This window comes from Rhinolophus sinicus, linkage group LG06 (assembly GCF_036562045.2).
Source record: "Rhinolophus sinicus isolate RSC01 linkage group LG06, ASM3656204v1, whole genome shotgun sequence".
NCBI lineage: Eukaryota > Metazoa > Chordata > Mammalia > Chiroptera > Rhinolophidae > Rhinolophus > Rhinolophus sinicus.
Genome location: NC_133756.1, coordinates 95889539 through 95911342, shown reverse-complemented (window position 1 = coordinate 95911342; position 21804 = coordinate 95889539). Strand labels below are relative to the sequence as shown.

The 21804-nt window shown below is 38.1% G+C and overlaps 1 protein-coding gene and 1 long non-coding RNA gene across 3 annotated transcripts in view; one reads left to right on the top strand and one right to left on the bottom strand.

Annotated features, from left to right (window-relative positions):
* DCUN1D5 (defective in cullin neddylation 1 domain containing 5) overlaps positions 1-7811 on the bottom strand; it is a 28370-nt gene extending 20559 nt beyond the window's left edge. The window contains exons 1-2 of one of the 2 annotated variants that reach the window (XM_019717177.2): positions 7430-7811; positions 5221-5312 (exon numbers count right to left, since the gene is read on the bottom strand). In XM_019717177.2, coding sequence (XP_019572736.1) covers positions 5221-5312; positions 7430-7515 — 178 coding nt within the window. In that variant the 5' untranslated portion in view covers positions 7516-7811. Of the gene's footprint in view, positions 1-5220; positions 5313-7429 lie in introns of those variants that run through there. The other variant, XM_074335554.1, reaches the window with a different exon arrangement.
* A 70-nt stretch (positions 7812-7881) lies between these two features.
* Positions 7882-12906, top strand: LOC109437752 (uncharacterized). The gene is made up of 2 exons (XR_012497414.1): positions 7882-8048; positions 8308-12906. It is a non-coding gene; the product is annotated as an uncharacterized LOC109437752 (long non-coding RNA).
* The last annotated feature ends 8898 nt before the right edge of the window (positions 12907-21804 follow it).

Genomic DNA, 21804 nt, shown 5'->3' with positions numbered 1-21804 from the left:
CACTGTGCTAAAGGCATCTATGAATATACCCTAACATTTTTTGCATATTTGCAAATTTTAACTTTGACATATCTTTGATAAAGTATAAATATTTGCTATGGAATTTAAAATTTTTGAAATGTTCTTTAAATACCGTATTATAAAACGAAATTAAGACAATAAAAAATGGAGCAATCACTAGTCTGTACAATAACTTGAACCTATCCATTAAAAAATGCATTTACTGAAAGCCTTCTTCAAAGAAAATTTTTGGCAATGCATGAATATAAATAAGCATAAGGTTTGCGCTTCTTACTCTACTAGAATGTGCCAGTACCAACCGACAATTCAAGACAATAATCAGAGGAGAATATCTGTTTAGTTACTAAAACAGAAGGTCATTTATTACTCTCTGGAAATATACCCAAATAAAATTTAATACTTTAAAAAGATACATTGTGAAAATAATGGCTTAAGAAAATTACTACATTCCAATTCCACATGAGGTATTTTCCTTATCATCGTGGTTCTCAAATAGACAGCAAAGCATTAGTTATATCATCTTAATGTAGAAAGAAAAGTTTAATCCTTCAGTTAGCTTGTCTGTCATTTGCCCAAATATTAACGACATTAAACTTATTTCTTATTTTTCTCCCTCAGTAACACTAAATATAAGTCAACACACCAATTCTCATACTTTTTATGTTATCAGAGTCCCAAAATGTAGTAATGACTTTATTGTTAATTCTTTTTTGTGACCGGGTAAGATTAAAACAAATTTGTGACAACATGGATGGACCATGAGTGCATTATTATGCTAAGTAAATAAGTCACACAAAAAAAGAACAAAACAAAAAAACGAACGCATAAATACAGAGAACACATTGGTGGTTGCCAGAGGTGGGGCTGGAGTGTGGATAAAATGGGTAAAGGTAGTCAAAGGTGCAAACTTACAGTTATAAATAAGTCCTGGGATGTAATGTACGACACAGTGACTATAGTTAATATTACTGTATTGTATATTTGAAAGTCACTAAAAGTGTAGACCTTAAAAGTTCTTATCACACAAAAAAATTTTTTGTAACTAGGTATGGTGATAGATGTTAATTAGACTTATTTTGGTGATCATCTTGCAGTATAAACATATATCAAATTATTATGTTGTACACCTGAAACTAATGTTGTACCTCAATTTTTAAAAAGACTAAAACAATATGAAATATGATAGAAATATGTTAATCAGACTTGGCTTTTGAAAATATAGTCTTGAAATATTGTTAAAGTAGCCCTGAGAAACTTGTTTTCCTTTCTTAAGGACTAAAAATACTCCAGCTTTATAAATCATAGACTAAAATGCTCAGGTGGCATTTTATATCACCATCATTAATTCACAAGTGCAACATGAAGGCAATGTCCTTAGGTTTTTCTGAATAAAAGAATGTAGCCATCTAGCATGTGGCCATTATATTCTTGCTGTTTCAGATGAGATATAGGCTGCTAAGATGACATGGTCTGAACCAAAATCTTTTTTAAATTTTTCAGTTAAATCGGTATTGCACTTATTTATGCAGTGAGATGTTAAAAGGTGAAGGGTGGTTGACTTATAGGAAACTTTCACTTCCTAATTTATACTTGGAGGATTTTTTAAAAATGAGAATGTTAATTTTGTAATTTAAAAAGCACACATATACAATAAAGGTGTTAAATAATATAACTGAATATGCATCATTATATTGTATGTGGCTTGGATGAAAGTAAATATCATATAAAAAACTTAATAAAGACTTTTTTTTAAGGCACGATAGGAAAATATTCTAAATTTTCATATACAATAAGAAAGCTGACTTGCCCTTGAAGCTGCCACCATTAGTAATTAGAAGACAAAGTTGAAGAATTATGTCAAGAAATATGTTACTGTTATAAAATATAGCCTCCCTAGAAACTGTGGGATTAGTGGTTAAAATTAGATTAGAATCAAGTTAAATTATGTTATATAAAGATATATAAGATACATATAAGACCTTTCTGTAAATGTTAAGTGACTTTCCCAAAGCAATGCAAATAGTAACAGATCTAAATCTAAAACAGGTCTATACCAATGTTCTTTTCCCAGATTGCATAATGTTAATGAATTCTTCTTGAAACATACTCTTCCAATAAAACTACTCCCAGAGTAAAACCTCTGGAGCTGAATTTAACTAACTTTTCCAGACAAAAAAACAGGTTTCCAATTAATTTAAGAAGTTATAGAAATATGTTCACTCTATAAGCTGGATACTTTATCAGAACTATGCAATTCTATCCCTTATTTTTGATTCTTTATAAGACTTAGAAGTGCCTTTTCACTTTCTATGCTTTTGTTTAGTAATATAATGGGCCCAGTATCTTACTGAGTCCTTGCTAACTTAAATATCAGTCAAGATGAGAGGTGTTGTGAAAGAGCAAAACCATCAGGCTTATCACACATGACCTATAATATTATGTTAATAAGATTAGTGGTGAAACAATTTAAAACTAAAAAACAATCAGTTTTTCAATAACCATAAAGAAATGTTCGCAGCTATATTTGCAGAGCCTAAGACTACGTCAGCCATATCATGTTTCCCCGAAAATAAGACCTAGCTGGACCATTAGCTCTAATGTGTCTTTTGGAGCAAAAAATAATATAAAACCCGGTCTTATTTTAACATAAGTCTTTATGTTAAAGAAAGGTCTTACATGTATCTTATCTTAACATAAGATCAGGTCTTATATAATATAATACTGCGTCTTATATTAATTTTTGCTCCAAAAGACGCATTAGAGCTGATGGTCCAACTAGGTCTTATTTTCAGGGAAACACGGTAGCAGGAGCTCAGGGAAAACCACCGTGCTCAATGAATGACACAGCACCTTCAACGTGAGCTACATAGGAGCTACACTGTTTATTTTGGAGCAGTACTACAAACATATACAACCAGTTAATCTGATGCTGTAATACTATTACTCTTTTAATAATAGCTAACATTTACTGGGTTCTGATTACATACCAGGTACTACTGTGCTAAGTGCTTTAAGTATGTTATCTCAGTAGGCACAATTATTATCTCCATTTTAATAAGGGACATCCCCATTTTAAGATGGAAGTTACTGTTCATTTGGCAAATAACTGGTTCCTCCTTATCAATTAGGTCTCTGCCCACAGTAACCTCTAGAAAGGTCTTTCCTAATCACTCTATTTGAAAGTCCATCCAAACTTTCTGCTTTCTATTCCTGCACCTCACCTTATTTATTACCTTTATAACGCTCTACAATCTGTAATTATCTTGCCAACTCACTATTTACTGTATATCTTCCCGTTAGAAGGCAAGTCCCCCAAAGGCAGGGATCTATCTTAACCTGAACAGTGCCTGACACACAAGTGCTCAATAAATATTTATTGAATGAATCGTTCAATGAATGAAGAAGATAAGTCAACCTCAAGTGCACTTACTAGTATTTTCTTTGCAAAAGGAAAATTAGTTGCCACATACATATTTTTTTTAAAAATAAACATTACAAGATAGTAATAGTTAAAAGCATGGGCTCTACAGTCAGAATGACATAGGTTAGAATCCTGCTTCTTGTCATTGTATGATCTTAAGTAAATTACTTGATCTGTCAGTTTTCTCGTCTATAAAATAGGGATAACACTGCTTACTTAACAGAATAGTCCTAAGGAAAGATTTTATGATTAGCATAATTTTTGAAATATCGATTGTAATTATTATGATGGCTATTATAAAAATGGTAGTATAGGAAAGAAATGTTTAACTAATTAGAATCGCACGCTACCCAGGAAAGTCCCTAGGAGAGGTAAAACAAATAAGCATGAAAGTAAAAAAAAGACTAATTAATTTTATGGTATCTAGTAACCTTTATAAGTAAAACAAGATGAGTGACCTTTCAATTCTATATCATGCAAATCAGTAAAACTGGCATTTTGAATAATGGGTCAACATTTTAAATGGAGGTCAGTAAGAAAATGAATTATCTTCATTTAATTTGGGTTAGCGGTTGTCTTGGGATGCTAATAATAGCAATTTTTCTGGTCTAGAAAGAATCTGTTCTGTTACTACACAATTTTTAAATTATACTTTTGGGATCACTCAGCTGATTCCAACAGTGAAATTATTGTTTCCACCCCACCCCCAAATAGTCTTAATACAGTTAGCCTAAACTTATATCTCAAGTTCAGAATACACTTGAGGCCTTAACTTGATTAGCACTACATATAAGACAATGACTGCATGTACCCTGTTTTATTTTAAACACTCTGAGAATGACAGTGATGAAAGAGGAGAAGAAAAGAAAAAAACAGGGAGGCATGTAAGGGAAAGGAAACAAGGGAATAAAAAGAAAGAAAGAAAGAGCTTTAAAATCAGTAATTCCAAAAGACCAAAACCACTCTAACGGAAAAAAGCTTTTTTTTCCACATAGGCTTGTAAAAAAGTTAGTAAGTGGGACACAAGTGTTCTTTTTCATATATTTGCTTAACTCTTCAGCCTCATCCCTAGCTTTGACTCTCAGCCCACATTAGGCCTAGAGCTTTACATCCAACATGTAACACAGTTTAGCTTAAGTTATCTCCTTCAAGAAGCCTTCGGTGACACTTCAAGGCTGGATTACATATTTCTTCTATGAAATTTTACAGCACATCTTCCTAATACAGCATTTATCACACTGTATTAATAACAGTGTGTTTATTTTCTTCTCGAAGTTAATAGCTAAATAGCAATTATTAAAGGGTAAATGTATTGTACAATTATATATCTGAGTTTTAAATCTTTTACTGTCTTCCAGAAGTTTCAGAGAATGTCAGTTTCTGGTTCAGAAAAAATTCAAAAAAATACAGAAAAGAAAAATAAGAACTATATACAGTAAAAAAAATGTTTTATCACATACTTTGTGTTTTCCAGAATACCAACTCTACTTTAGCCAACAGATGTAAACCAATAAGTGAATCTGTTTACAAATTTTATTAATAGTAAATGAGTTTCACTCCTCCCACTAAATATATATTGAATTATATATTTAAAGACATAACCTGAAACAGCACCAAATTCTTAGCCTACCCACAATCCCCAGTATACAGCACTAACACACAGAAAGCATGAAATAATTTGTTAAATAAATGAACCAACCGCCCCCCCAAAAAACAATCAAACAAAAAAAAACATTTTAAAGCATGTGACTGATATCTTCTTATATTAATTTCATTACCTGCATACTCATAAAACCAAGCCAGGCACTTCTTGCTTGAAAAATGTTCCTCTCCACTTATTAGTCTAGCAGAGGGTTGGGATCTGCAATAGCTTAGAAAACACACAAATACCTAAGAATTTTATCATCTTAACTTTTAGTGAAATGCTAGTTCAACATAAACTACTTCAATTCAAACTTAACGAAGTTTTTTTTTTTTTTTTTACACCTGGTATTACAGGAAAAAATCAGAGTTGTTAAGTATTTGCAATTTGATACAGTAGTTTATACATTAAAATTTCTGGCTAACAAAACCCAAATGTTACTTTGCTCACTATCAAATTCCAAAAATATCAACTACAATTATTTCCCCAGATTTCAAAAGTTCAACCTAATGGTCTCAATGCAGGACTGGTAGTTGGAAAAATATAAAACTTTAGAGTGATTCTTATTCTGAACTGCATGGACATTATATTTGCGTATAATAGATACACATTTGAAAACAGAATCTTACAAAGCATATTTTGGTACTTAATTTAAAAATTTTCAAAATAAAATTATATATTAAGAGCTGTTTACCATCTACCAAGGTAAACAGATATTTAAAGATAAAAGATGATTTAGGACCTAAGGGTATTAAATTCCACAGATGAAAACACAAACAAAAAAACCCTAAGAAATAATCATAGTACAAATAATTGAGCCAAAGCTATTTAATCTGAATCTATTTATCTTTTTCATAAAATCATTTAAAGTGGAGAAGTTCACAATGGCCTCTAAAATTTAATAAACTTCACAAGGAGCTTGGATAGTTACACTACAACAATGACATAGAAATGCTATAACTTCTGCAACTGAGTAAGTAATGTAAAATAAGAGTACCATATTTAAAACTCTAAGATGATCAAGTATCATTTGAATTCTAATAATGACTGCTCAGCTATTTTAATGTGCTTAATTTAAATAATTCTGATTCATTATATACTTAAGGTGACTATAAATTAGAGTAATAAAAAATAATCTGCATGTTTCATAAAAATTGAAGTCAGTGGAGTAACCACGTCAAATTCTAGTGTGAGTTACCAAGAGGTATAAGAAAACAGAATCATCTTTCACAGTAATAACCCAAACAGTATACTTAGGCTCTTATTTCCTAAACAGCGTAATGAAGGAAACAAATCCAACTAATTACAAAAAGGAAGATGCAGACTAAATAAGTCACCAACCTCACGTTTTAAACAGATCTCTCTTTAAGGAGAGTTGTATAATTATCTCCCCTTTATAATGCTGGCTACAGTCTTCCTTTAATGGTAGCATGTGAAGTTGTCACACCAAGTGCCAACCACTGATACAAAGACACCCCAATAAGGAGATTTTTAAAAACCCACTTCTCACACCTAAATTATTGCAACAATTCTTTGCAGCATACACTGCATACACTGTTGCTGTGATACCTCAATGACATGATAAATGGGATCAAAGAGCTGTATCTACAATTCTGCTGTGTTTTCTTTTTTCTCCAAGGCGACACAGGGCACCACAGCTCTCAAATTATTAATATTTATATTGAGAGCTAACAGCATCCTGAATGCTAGAAAACAAAACGCATGTAGGGCCTTTCCAACTCGGCACATAGGGACTTGGCGCAGGTGGAGGCACTGCACTTCCAGAAAATAGGGCTCCTACGATTTAAATGGCCTCCTGCTGGGATCCTCCGGGTTAGACCACTCCAAATACTAAATTTGGAGGCCAATTACAGCGTGGGGAGATTTCCTTTCTGTCATTATCATGGGCAGCTGCCAGGTCAAGATTTCTCATACTCTGCTTTTTCCTTCACACTCTACAAAGAAATTCTAGAAGTGACCCTTCGGCGTATTTGCACTCACTTCTAGGTTTGGAAAGAAGGCGGGGAGGGGTTAAAGGAGTAAGGGGGTAGGGGAAGGAGCGCAATTTACGTACGCATTCCTATTTCCCCATCCTTCAGGGCACGCAGACTCCAACGTGAGGCTATCCTTCTAGTCACTGCACAGGCGCCAGAGCTCACACACAACGAACACGAGGTGGAGTCGGGCGCAGAGACTTGTGGTGTGCTGCCCTCACCACCTAGGTTTATGGGGGCCGGGTGGGGGGGTCGCCTCTCCCCAGCCCGAGCCTCCTTCTCCTCTTGCCGTCCAGCAAAGGAGGAAAGATTGAAGGGGATTTGGGGTGGGGGGGTGGGGGGAGGTGGTACCTGGAGATTTTACACTTTTTAAGGCCTCCGTCTTCCGCCACTGCCGCTGCCACCCCAGAGGATTTTCTCTTCTTCTTCACCGGCATCTTCCGCCCTCCCCGGTAGGGCGGGCAGGGGAGCCGGGGAAGGGGGTCGCTGTCCACTGAAGACTCCTCAGTGCTGGCACCCGGTTCCCAGAGACAGCAGCAAGCGTAGCAGCAGAGTCGCCAACCCGCACCAGAGCGGCCCAGGCTGGCCACCGGCCGCTCCCAGGTGTCCTCCTCGTCTTTCTGTGCTCGAGGGAGGGGGACCAATCCTCGCCGGTGGACACTGCGGCTTGGTTACACCGGGAAGAGAGAACGCGGACAGCTCAGCACCTCCACCAGTCACAGATTCCAAGAGCAAGAGGCTCAGCCTGACCCGGATGCGAATCGCCAGAGGCCGGAAGTGACGCAAGCGCAGAGCCGGTCTCCGGGAGGGGTGTAGGTCTGGTTGCTACCGACGTTCCGGCTCCCGTGCTGAACAAGGCAGTGTAGCTGCCGCGAGAGGAGAAATCGGGTTTTGTTGGTTGATTGACGGCCGTTGCTTGTCCAGGGTATCCTAACCTTCCTCACGAAACTTCTACCCCGCCCAAATGCCGGTAAGTCACCTCCAGATAGGTTTTATGAAACCACTAATATTTTGCAGTTGGCCTTAAAAATAACCTGCTAAAGCAAACCAACTTTCACTTCTGAACTATTCAGTAACCTTACGTTAATTATTACCCACCCCTTAAATGCATGTTTCTTTATGGGCCGGCGATCAGCCGCAGACTATCCCACCCCTTGTCTGTCTTCCCTGATCTCTGTTTATCACTTTTTCCTTTATTAAAACTTAGCTTTCCTATTTCTGTTTCACAGAGCTTACCTCTCAGAAAAGCGACAGTCGGTGATCGGTGACCTAGTAAAGAAGAATTTGGGGGATATTTCAAGGGGACTTCCCCCAGACTTTATTATCCAAAATACTTGTAATCACTCCACCTACACTTCAGTGAAAATATTGTTTATAAATAAAGGTTGTCGCATGGATTTTGGTGAGATGACCTCCACCTTGGAACCCTCATCTGGCCAATCTGATTACCATATTTCTGCAGTGCCATTGATTGGTTCAGAATGGACATACACATTCAAGTCAGGCCAATCGGTACCACTGACACGAAATTGAGACATCAGGAGGCAACTTTATTTCCGATGGACTTGAACCTGAGAGGATGTGGAGAACAAATCCAAAACTCAGAAGAGACCAGAATCAAGCAGAAAGAAAATCCAAAACATGATTTTATGATGTGAGCCCTGAATCCATGATGTGCCCTGGAGATTTGTTAACATGAGCCACTAAATCTCACTATTTTGGTTATGCAGTTCTCTGATACTTATAACCAAAAGAATGTTGTTCTTGAATGCTGTAAATCTTAAACCCAATTAAAAATGCATGAGACCAAAACATCAAATCTGAATAAGATCAAGTCTAAAAACAAAATATCATCTGTAAGTAGAGGACAGAGGAACATGTTAATACTCAGTGCAATCAACAAGATCTAACCTGAGAGAAAAATCTACAGGAAAAATGGTCCAGATTCTGCAACAAATGATTAGAAAGAGAGAGAAGGAAATTTTAAAGGATATATCAATCTTCATGATTCTTTGAATCTTGGGTCAAATAATTTGAACGATATTATGACATTTGTGAGACAATTGGAAATTTGAACACTAGCTGAATATTTGATGAAATTCTAGAACAAGCAAAACTTATCTATAGGACAGCATATCACTGATGCTTGGGGACTGGAATGGGGTGGTAATGGAGGGAGACAACTAAAGTGACACAAGGGCGCTTTTTGGATAACAGACATATTGTATATCCTCTGTGTTGATTGAGGTGTATATACTTGTCAAAGCTCATAAGAAGTGCAACTCCCCCTCCCCCCAAAAAACCCACACATACTCAAAACAAGGACAAGACACTATTAGAAATAATCTTATTTCTTCAAGAAGTGAATTACAAAGCTAAACATCCCTTTTCCCAAACAGAACAAAGGAAATGGAATAAATATTTAAATGATGAAGACAAAGACCCCAGAGGACAATGTTCAAAGGATAGTCTTCCTGAGAGCAGAATCAAGGCTGAATCACTGGGTAAGGAACTTTCATAATGCCTGTGTGGCAGGATACCTGCATTGCTATGGCCCAGTGACTATTGCACATCTTTTCTAAGTAGGAATATTTATTGTGGTTATCATGTCCCTTGTCCGTTGTTGTTTCTTGTACAAGAGAGGAGAGCAGATAATTGTCTCTTAGTTCATAGACCACTGGACCACGAAGAACCACTTCGAGACCCAAAGGAAGAAGACCCACCACACTTGGAGATTCTGGAGATTCAGCTCAATGCAGTGACTGGACAGGAGACTACTGGCATCTATAGAATTCTCTGAATCTGTTTATGGTATTCATTCATTCTGTTGTTCAAACAATATTTAATGATTACTTAAACCAGGAATTGTCCTGGGTTTAGAGATATAAAAGGCAGGTGAGATTCCTGCATTCATAAAGTTGAGAGTCTGGAGGAGGAAATATATGCAGCCTAATTGCATTTAAGAGTACTTTGTGAACAAATAATAGGGTCAGTAATGTATGTTTGTTACTCATAATAATGGGACGGTGATTTCCAGGGTTATGTAGATCATTTTCTTCATTGCCTCCTCTGATCAGTACCTACTGCCACCACCACATTATAGTAAAATAAGACCGGGTCTTACATTAATTTTTGCTCCAGAAGATGCATTAGAGCTGATTGTCCGGCTATCTTATTTTTGGGGAAACATGGGTATGACAGAAACTTTGTCGTGTAGGAAAATTTTTTAATGAAAATAATGAGAAGGAAAGGGAGAGAAACTTACATGTTTTAGCAGAAACTTATGTGTCCTCGTTTCAGATCCAAAACAAGGTAGTGACTTTAGGTAAGACTCATAATTTCCTTTATCCTTCATTTATCCTACTGTTACAGAGAAGGATATGGGAAAAACAAATATCCATTTCTAATGGCAATGGACATATATTTGTACCAAATAGGGCGGATGGCAGAAGGAATGAGACTGAGCCACATAGTTCTGTCATCTATTTGACGTGTTGGTTATACACGTGTCCCTTAGCTTTTGGAGGTTATAGAATGAAGCGATGAAACATATCTCTTAAAATAGTTGTATCTGTATCAAAATGGTGCCCTAAAACGTGTTAATTTATATATTTTATACATTGTTTATATTTTCTTAACACCTCTTTAAGATAAGGCATTTCTACTTGCCTGGAAAACAAGCAATACAGAAATTAAGTGACTTACGTGATGCCACATGTTATTATAGTCCTGAATCCGTACAAATACTTTCCTTTCCATACATTACCATTGATTCTCAAAACAACTCTGTAAGTCAAAATTGTGTACAATATTTCCATACACATAAGCCCTGAGAGAGAAGACTCTTAGAAAAGAGAACAGTAGAACTGGGGTATGAAAACAGGACTTTCTGTTTTGGAGCATCAGTAAAGCCCACAGGAACTTCTGGTGTTTTAGAGAAGCCCAGCAATGCAGATCTATGTAACCCATGCCATGTACCCCTTACATCCTAAAGCAGTGTGCTAGAGCATACCAACTGACTGGGACTCAGCCTGACTGGGAACCAAGCTGAGGGAGCAGCCACTCTCCATTTCCACCCAAATTCTGGTAATGGGGCTTTCCCTTCCATATCATTATAACCTTTTTTTATTCAATGACCCCGTCTTTATTTTCAGGGATCTTAACCAAGTTCTCAGCCATTAAAAACAGGATTGTCTACACAGGGCAGTTTGAATGGGATTCAGCAAATTCTTAGGCCATGATTAAGCTTTAGGAAAATCCATAGGTGACATGTGGGCAGTTACTGAAGTCCCTCACTATTCAGCATGAAGTAGATTAGCTCACATGAATGCAGCTGAGGCAGCAGAGGCAATGACTCATAGAATGGCAATAAATGATCTGCAAATTGTCTCATTTCCTTGGCACCCACACTGCTCTGGTCACTGGCTACGATGTTGGTGTTTTTTATTTTTATTTTATTTTATTAGTTTTAGGTGCACAAAACAATATAATAGTTAGACATTTATCATTTATATCACTCACACAGTGACAACCCCTCTACCACCATCCACTAGCCCTCTGACATCACACACAGCCATTACATTTCCACTGTCTCTATTCCTAATGCTGTACTCCGCTTCTTGTAACTATATGTATATATAAAATTGTAGTTGACATTCATTATTGTTCAGCTTCAGCTCCAGGTGTACAGTGCAGTGATCAGGCATCTACATCTTCCCTGAGGTGGTCTCTCTAACGAGACAAGTGACCATCGGATACCCTACAAAATCTGAGTCTGCTCCTCTCCATGTATCTTTACAGATCTTCTCCCTCATCTCTAGTTTCACAGAGATCTCTGCCAAGTTTGAGCCCTATCCAACTCTTGAACCCTTGTCCTAGCCAAGACGACTTTCAAGTGTTACAGCATAAACTCTGCTCTGCTTCTTTCAGGGCCTTATAATTTACAAGAGACTTCTTGTCTCTAGAGAAAATATGGCTCATGAGAATCAGAAGTTTTGGCTTTCAATTGCATTTTGATACCGTGAGGCTTCAGAACATATTTTTAAAGAAAAAAACTAAACTGTTTCACATTTCTTATTTAGCAGTCATAACTCTCCTTGAGGCAATGAAAATTGACTAAGGGTCATGAGCAAGAATGTGCAGAAAAGAAAAGCACAAAAATTTTTTGAAGGTATTTTCTCTCTATGGGCTAAACAACCAGAAAATTATCAAACTTCACTGAACCCTTACTACATTCTCTATGCAGCTGAAGTATTCATCTGCACACCCTTCCTGTATAACCTAACACCTAGGACCAACTACACGATTTGCGTGGCCCAGAGCAAAATGAAAATGCAGAGTCCCTTGTTCAAAAATTATTTACTACTCTGTGAAATCAGACCATTAAATCCAATGCAGGGTCCTTCTAAGCGTGAGGCCCTATTCAGTTGCACAGATTGCATGCTTGTGAAGACAGCCCTGTGCACACCTTAAAAGCAAATCAAGGCCTCAGTGACCTACATGTTCACTCAGTGGAGCTCCAAGTTTCTGTGTCAGGGTGCTATGTGTTCTAAACGTCATTCTTCTTATTTCAGAGACACAGTAAGATTACATTTCCCACCTCTCTTGCAATGAGGAATTGCTATGAAAAGCTCCTGTGTAAACCCTCACTCTACCTGCCAATCAACCAGATTCAAATAACTCAGGAGAGAATTCTATCATCTTAAGGAATATTGGAGCCATAAAATGGAGGAAGTTTAAATTCCAGAATCATCACCTGGGATACTCCTTCCAAATATTACATTGAATGGTCAAATGAAAGAGAAATAAAATTCTATTATGTAAAGCCATTGAAGTGTTGGGGTTGTTTATTTTAACGTTTTTTTGTTGGTTGTTTTTTGATGTTCTATTCTCAGCGCCAGTTGTGAAGTCAAAGCGTTATTTTAGCACAGAATTTATCCAAAAAAAGCTAGCCTGTGAAGCAGAAAGCTCTAATTGCATGTTATTCAACAATCATGTAAATAAAAATGAAACAGAAAATAAAAGACTCAAAATAACAGTTTATGTGACTATATTAATTAATAGTTGTCACTTTACATCAGTGGTTATGTGTTTTTAAAAAATGTTAAAAAGCATTTACTTACAGGTCTAAACGAGACTGTTTCCTGAACATAAAAGGTAAGCTAAACCATGCACACAGTAAAGAAAGCATCAAAGCATCTAAAAGAATAATCAGCATCACTATAGAGAAAAAGATTACCTATTAGTATGTTTTGAAATTTTTTAATACTAAGAACCTAGCATATTTCATTACAGTGAAAAGCAAAATTGAAAGTACTATCATTATCAAACAAACCACATACCGTATTTTACCATGTATAATGCCCTCCCGTGTATAATGCACACCCACGTTTTTGGCCCAAACTTGTAGGGAAAAAAAATCTTTCATTTTAATTTTTTAATTCAAATTTTTGTTTGTTTAATTTTAGGTACTTGTTTTTTGTATTATAAAGGAATTTTAGCATTTATTTTTTTAACATTATGGTATAAGAAATATGTAACAAATAATTACAAAACACAAGAACAGATACAAGGTACAAGAAATTTTATGTACCAGTAAAAAATTTACGATATTTATCCATCATAGAAAGCCAAGAACTCTTCATCATTGCAAGTTTCTGGTAAGTTCAACAAAACCAATTATCGTATGCCAGGGTATTATTTTACATACGGATATCGTTATTGATTTCTAGAGTTACACTTTTAACTCATAAGCATAAATAAAAATTAAAAATATTTCTATAGATATGGAATTAGTACTACCCATGTATAATGTGCACCCTTGTTTTCCCCTCACAAATTTGGGCAAAAAAGTACACATTATACACGGCAAGATACAGTAATTTGGTATCGTTGCAATAGACTTCATTAAGACAGCATTCTGTAAAGCATCTTTATGAACTCATGCCTACAGGGCCTGGTAGTTTATGTAAATTAAGAAATGGCCTGGGTGTGAGATGGGTCGGTGAGCCCTATCTGTAGCAGTCTAGATGGGCTAGATTTGGCCAGAGCAAAAACGAAACCAACAGCTCTGTTATTGAAGACGACAAACATTTGTTTACTTGCTCACACTAAATGCTGGATAAAGATCAGTGGGATCTCTGTTCGTCATTAGAGCAGTTACTATCTAGAACATTGGTGACTATGGCAGAGAAAGAAGAAAAAGCATAGTTTATTTTGCTTAGTCCAAGCAGAATGTTTTTCCCTCTTCGTTTGAAAGATGTTAGAAGGTATGGTCATTAGGACTGCTCTCAAATATTCTACAATTCTCGCTTGTGCACAAGGTACAGTTGCACTGACCTGCTCACTTGCAGTTAGATGTGATTATATGACTTCCTTGGCCAATAAAATGTGCATGGAACTGATGTGCAGAAATTTGAAGAGCCAGTATGTGCTCTATCACATGATTTTTCCCTTAATACCAATAAGGTACATTGTCAATAAATAAATAAATAAATAAATCTGGCTATTCAAGAGAACTGTTGTATTAGGTAATTATAAACCAAGGCTCAAGAAGTAGAAACAATTTTATCAAGAAGTATAAAACATCACAAAACTATACTTAAAAATTCTCCCAAGACTGGTATTCTCTCTTTTTTTTTTTTTAAGTTTATTGGGGTGACAATTGTTGGTAAAATTACATAAATTTCAGGTGTACAATCTGTATTACATCATCTATAAATCCCATTGTGTGTCAGAGTCAGTTCTCCTTCCATCACCATATATTTGATCCCCTTTACCCTCACCTACCAACCCCCTCTCCCAGTACCCTCTGGTAACTACTAAACTATTGTCTGAGTTTTTGAGTCTCGTTTGTTTGTCTTGTTCTTTTGTTGTTTTGGTTTATATAGCACATATCAGTGAAATCATGGTTCTCTGCTTTTTCTGTCTGACTTATTTTGCTTAGCAGTATAATCTCAAGATCCATCCATGTTGTCACAAATGGTCCGATTTCATCTTTTCTTACCACCGAATAGTATTCCATTGTGTATATATACCACCACTTCTTTATCCATTAATCTATCGAAGGACATTTTGGTTGTTTCCATGTCTTGGCCACTGTAAACAAAGCTGCAATGAACATTGGAGCATACGTGTCTTTATGTATAAAGTTTTCAGATTTTTTGGGTAGATACCCAGGAGAGGGATTGCTGGGTCATATGGTAATTCTATTCGTAATTTTTTGAGAAATCTCCATATACTGCCTTCCATAGCAGCTGCACCAGTCTGCATTCCCACCAACAGTGTATGAGGGTTCCTTTTTCTCCACAGCCTCTCCAACACTTGTTACTATTTGTCTTGTTGATTGTAGCCATTCTGACTGGGGTGAGGTGATATCTCATTGTGGTTTTTATTTTCATTTCTCTGATAATTAGTGATGTTGAGCATTTTTTCATATGTCTATTTGCCATTTGTATGTCCTCTGGAGAAATGTCTCTTCAGGTCGTCTGCCCATTTTTCAATTGGGTTGTTTGTTTTTTTGTTGTTGAGTTGCATGAGTTCCTTGTATATTTTGGATATTAACCCTTTATCAGACGCACTGTTTGCAAAAATCTTCTCCCATTCAGTTGGTTGCCTCTTTATTTTGTTGATGGTTTCTTTTGCTGTGCAGAAGCTTTTAAGTTTGATATAGTCCCATTCATTTATTTCACCTTTTACTTCCCTTGCCTTTGGAGTCAAATTCATAAAATGCTCTTTGAACCGAAGGTCCATAAGTTTAGTACCTATGTTTTCTTCTATGCAGTTTATTGTTTCAGGTCTTATGCTTAAGTCTTTGATCCATTTTGAATTAATTTGGTACATAGTGACAGATAGCAGTCCAGTTTCATTCTTTTGCACGTGGCTATCCAATTCTGCCAGCACCATTTATTGAAGAGGCTATCTTTTCTCCATTGTATGTTTTTTGCTTCTTTGTCAAAAAGTATCTGTCCATATTTATGTGGTTTTATTTATGCGTTCTCAATTCTATTCCATTGGTCTATGTGTCTGTTTTGCTGCCAGTACCATGCTGTTTTGATTATTGTAATTAGGTGTTCTATTTGCTTCTTGGATTCGAGGATCCAGTTCTGTCCACAACTTTGTAAGTTCTCATCGACAATTAGTTTGAATATATTCTCTGTTCCCTTCTCTCTTTCTTCTCCGTCTGGTATGCCCATTATTCTTATATTGCTCTTTCTGATGGAGTCAGAAAGTTCTTGTAGAGTTCTTTCATTTCTTTTAAGTCTCAAGTCTCTTTCTTCTTCCATTATTGTAATTTCCAGGTTTCTATCTTCGATGTCACTCATTCTTTCCTCCATCTGGTCAACTCTACTACCTAAGCTGGCTATTTCATACTTCATTTCTTCTATTGAGTTCTTAATCTCCAGAAATTCTATTTGGTTCTTTTATAAAATTTCAAACTCTTTTATAAAATGCTCATGTTCTTTGATTGTGTTTCTGAGTTCATTAAACTGCCTTTCTGTGTTTTCTTGCATCTCGTTGAGTTTTTTCAGAACTGCAATCTTGAATTCTCTTCATTTAAGTCACATATTTCCATATCTTTAAGTTCCTTTTCTGGAGACTTTTCACTTTCTTTCTGAGCTGTCTTGTTGCCTTGGTTATTCATGGCAATTACTGGTTTATTATTTCTCATCTAGAAATCTATAGGAGTGGCTTCTGCAACAGGTTGATAGGAAGAGGTCTTTCTTTTGTTTTCCAGTACTTGGTAGAATGTTTTATTTTCTCTCTGACTGCAGCCTTTTTTTCTCACACGGTAGTGCTATGTTTTCTCCACACTATTCCAGCTTCTCACACAATGGGGGGATTCCCTGGGAGACGGGCTTCTCCTGTGTTAATAGTTCACCTGGGTCACAGGGCATAGTGTCCGTGTGGGTATGCGGAGAGCTTTTGAAGAAGAGCTTTGAAGTTCCAAGGCTCTTCTTGCACCAGATTCAGAGCCCGTGTGTTTCAGCAGTTCTGTTTACTCCTGCAGGTATCCACCCAGATAGGTGGGGCCAGAGGTGGGGTGAGTTGTGAGAAGTGGCCTAGAGCAATGGCAGCGACCACCAGCACAGCCGGTCCTGCTTCCCCAGCTCCTTCCCCTTTGCCAGAACTAGTTGGGCTGCGAATCTGTGTCTGCGGACGCAGTTCTCAGAACAGCAAATTATTTTTCTGTTCTTTTGATCTGACACTGCTACTGTTCCGCTTCTAGCACCGGGCAGGTGGGGGCGGGGTGAGCTCTGGGAGGGTAGGGAGGGGCGGCTAGTCTCAGTGCCTAAGGCTTCTGTTCTTTGCTCAGCAGTGAGGGCTTAAACCACTGTTTTCAGCCTTCTTCCCTCAGTCTCTCCTCCGAGGTCTCTGCCGCGAGCGTTCGGTTCAGTCATGTTATATGCTGGCCCCTCAGCCCTGAGGGCCATAAAAGGAGCCCTGGCAGTCCGAGTTTTTCCCTCTCCGACAGCTGCGGTAGTTCTGGTATGCAGCGAGCTCGGAGCACTGAGCTAGGTCTGTGTCCTGTGCCCGCGTGACTCTGTCTCTGCACTTCTCCCTTCCCTCCTCCCCTGCTCACGCAATTTTCCCACCTTTAGGTGAATTCAGTAGTGGGCCTCTTCATCTTGCCTGTCTGCTGTGCAGGGAGTCCTTTGTAGAGTTAGAGTTGTTCTATTTGTTGTAAATTCCAGGGGAGATTTACAGAGGCTCACCTCACGCCGCCATTTTGATGATGTGTGGTATTCTCTTTAAAAGAGCAAATTCAGTGTACAATCTGTGCCATACCTCCTGCCATTAATATTACAATATATCTAAAATTAACACTGGTGTTTAATTTTTAAATACATAATGGAGCATCAGCATGCAAATAAATAGTATTTAACATCTGATCGATTAAAAATATTTGAATTATTTAACCATAGTGTCGGTATTTTCTCATAATGAAACAAAAGTATTATCAGCAAGGAGGTCCACACTTTGATTTTGTTCTCCTCTAATGTCTATCTCTGATTCTCTTCATTCTGGAGATTGGGGAAAATCATCCACACATGATCACATTTCTGGCCTATTCCTCTACCTTGTCAACCATGCTGAGGACTAGTTGGGGGAGAGAGGTGGACAGAACTGCAGATGGAAGAATTATGTTCAGGTGTATGTTATAAACCAACTCCTTTGCTTACAGATCTCCTTTCTCTCCCCCTATGTTTTCAGTGCACAAGGTACAGCTGTACTTACCTGCCCACTTGCAGGTAGAATTGACTGCAGGAAGAATTGGTTCCTATAATGCAGCATCTCTGGTCCTGCTACCAGCTGGTGGACTCAGAATATGGTGAGGCCAAAAAGGAATACCAACAGAGCCAAAGAGAGGGGAGTCATACCACTATATTCTCGATGGCGGCTGGTCGAGACACAGAAGCAAACATCCGCCAGTTCCACTACATCGTGGTACGTTCCCAAACAGTCAAGCAGTCCATAAAATTAGGGATGGAAGGTAATTCCCCATTTTCCACAGTCATTTGCCAGGGCTGTGCATTGGCTTCACACTGTGTGCCCTCTCCGCAGGGCAAAAACTCCAAGTCCTCCCCAACCTGTGGGTGAGGGATGACCTTGACTGCACCCATATCTTTCACCAAGGACTCAGTAAGTCCCTGGGACTACAAGTCCCGCACCCGGGCTGCCTCAGCAAGCACTTCCCAGCCCACACGGCTGCAATGACCTCCGCTTTCTTTGGCCTATGCTCATTGGAGAACTGTCCACGTCTTTCCACCCCTCCATGGGGGTCCAGCTCTCCAGCAGCTGCACGGCTTTTCCTATGCTGGTCGGAGAATTGTCCACGTTTTCCCACCCTTCCATGGGGGTCCCACTCATGAGAACAGCAGCCACCGGGCACCAGTGTTGGGGGGCCACATGTCCTCCTGCCCAGGGCCAGACAACTTCATTACCTGACTGGGAGAACCCTGCTCACTGCGCCATGTGTCTTGTAGCTCCCGCTCCCTGTACAAGAGTGCAGGATATGGTGAGGCCAAAAAGGAACAACAACGGAGACATAGTAGGGGAGTCATACCACTAAATTCTTGATGGTGGCTGGTCGAGACAAAAAAGCAAACATCTGCCAGTACTCCAACGAGGGGTCTTCCTGCACTCCAGTCTCACTGGTGGCTGGGCGAGACACAGGAAGTAGGATCAACATGATCCGTAATCCAGATTCCACTTGCTAACCACACTTGCTAGCCGCAATCTGTTTGCTAGCACAGCCACATGTCGTGCGGGGCCTGTGGTCCCGCTCCCCACATAAGAACTCAGGATATGGCTAGGCCAAAAAGGAACACCCACAGAGCCATAGATAGGGGAGTCGTACCACTATATTCTCTCTGGCGGCCGGGTGAGACACACTCAGTAGTAGCCACATGATCTGCAATCCACCATTCACTTCTCTGCTTGCCAACGAACCAACCAATCAACGCAGCAATTACATCAGTAGCCAATTGGCTAACTGGTTACAGCTGATGGCCAAGCCAATCACAGTTGATGGTCATTTGCTACCTGAGCCTGCACCTCCCCACGCGAGGCCGAGAGCCTGGAAAGTGCTCTCTGGGACTCTGTCCTCACACCACGGCAGTTATATTAGTGGCTAATGGCCAACTAGTTACAGCTGACGGCCATCTGCTACCTTTCCATATGAAGTTGAGAGCCTGGAAACTGCTCTCCTGGCTCTGTTCCTACAATTCCCTATCAGACCCAGACAGAAGTAGTGGTTAGCACTACTCACTGACTTAGGAAAAGTCAGAAAAAGTAGAATTTCATTTATTCTATAGGGACACATAAAATATAAAGAGGTTAATAATATATTTAAATATTTGCATTTGAAGTGATTCAGAACATAGCCCCGCAAGATGTAAACTTTGACATGTGGATTATTTTGTGCGGAAGGCAGTGGAGACCCTATGGGCTCAGAAGAAACTTCTGTCTCTCCCTGAACTAACTGGAAGAATCTAAATTGGGGTCTTGTCCATAATAAGAGTTATTACCAGAAATAACATTTTTATGACCTATCTATAGGGCAGGGCAAACACTGAATTACTTAACATCTGCTCTTCTTATATTTCTGTGAATGACCTTCACCCCTCTGAAGCCCTAAGTCATCTTATCTCATCCTTAGCAAAGAATGCCATGTATACATCATTTTCACTTTCTGTCTGTGAACTTCTCGTGTATATGGGGCCTCTGACTCTCTTAAGTATGTAGGCTTCCCATATGTACATATGTAATTAAACTTGGTTATTTTCTCTTGTTAATCTGTCTCATGATTATTTAATTATGAAACCAGCTGGAACCCTAGAAGGGTAGAAGAAAATTACTTCCTACCCTACAAGTTGAACACTAAATGTCATATTTGAGTGGATATTTTAATATACTGTTATTGAAACCTGTAAATACCATGCCATAGTGTAAGTTTCATCTTTTGTAAGTCTGAAGAAGAGGTTCTGAAATGACATTTTTTCATATACTTCCCCCTAGCACTGTCCAAGATGATGATTGATTTAATATGAAAAATGATATAACAATTCTATGGTATTTTTTGTTTAAATTGAATAAGAATATAAAGAGTATATTTAATAGGGCAATATTTTATAAACAACATTGTCTTTTATATAATTTGCTTAATATTTGTTAAATACAATGGATAAAAATGAAAAAAAAAAAAAAAACCCACAAAAAAAACAAAACTGTTTCCTCTAGTCACTTTCATGGAATTCACACAGCTACTTTAGAGATCATCTAGAACAGTGGACCCCTGAGGAAACTTGAGACATTTTCAGGGGTCTGTGAGGTCAAGCTATTTTCACAATAATATTAAGACATTTTGTAACTCTTTTACTATGCTTGGCATTTGCATTGCTGATCTAAAAGCAATGGTGGTTGTGGTAGGCAGAATTCTAAAATGGTCCCAAGGTTTCCTTGTATAACTCTCTAACCTTAGGTGTGGGTGAAACCTGTACATATAATGGGATATCACTCCCATGCTTAGTTGACTAATAAGTTGACTTTTGAATTAATAAAGGAGATTATCCATTGGGCCTGATCTAATCAGGCAACTTGAAAGGGAAGGGGTCATTCCTGTTACATGATATTTGAAGCACAAAGGAGAGTTGATGTGTGAGGAAGTTCTCCATTGTTGACTCTGAAGATGGAAGTGAAGAATGTGGTGGCTTCTTGTTGCTGAAAGTGACCCCAGCTGACAGCCAGCAAAGAAATGGAGACCTCAATCTTACAATGGCAGAATTTAATTCTGCCTCAACTATATGAGCTTGGAAGAGGACCCTAAGCTCCAGATAAGAATTCTGCCTGGCCATTATCTTGATTTAAGCGTCATGAGACCCTTAGTAGAGAACCAGACACGTGGTTAGCAGATTACTGATAGATAGGACTGCAAGCTAATAAATGGGTGTTGTTTTAAGCTACTAAGTTTGTATAATTTGTGATGCAGCAATGGAAAACCAATACAGTGTCTAAAACTACTGGCACCTTGGCACACATCAAGGCTGGGGTGCCAAACCATTCTTCACCTCCATCCAATCACAGAAAGAGATTCCAGTTTCACTTTAGAATGTCCTTGAAGAAAGAGCAAATATTGACTTTACCAGCTCTCAAACCTTCAGTACAAGTCATTTCAATATTCTGAATGATGAAATGAAATATGCATAAAGCACTTCTGTGACATA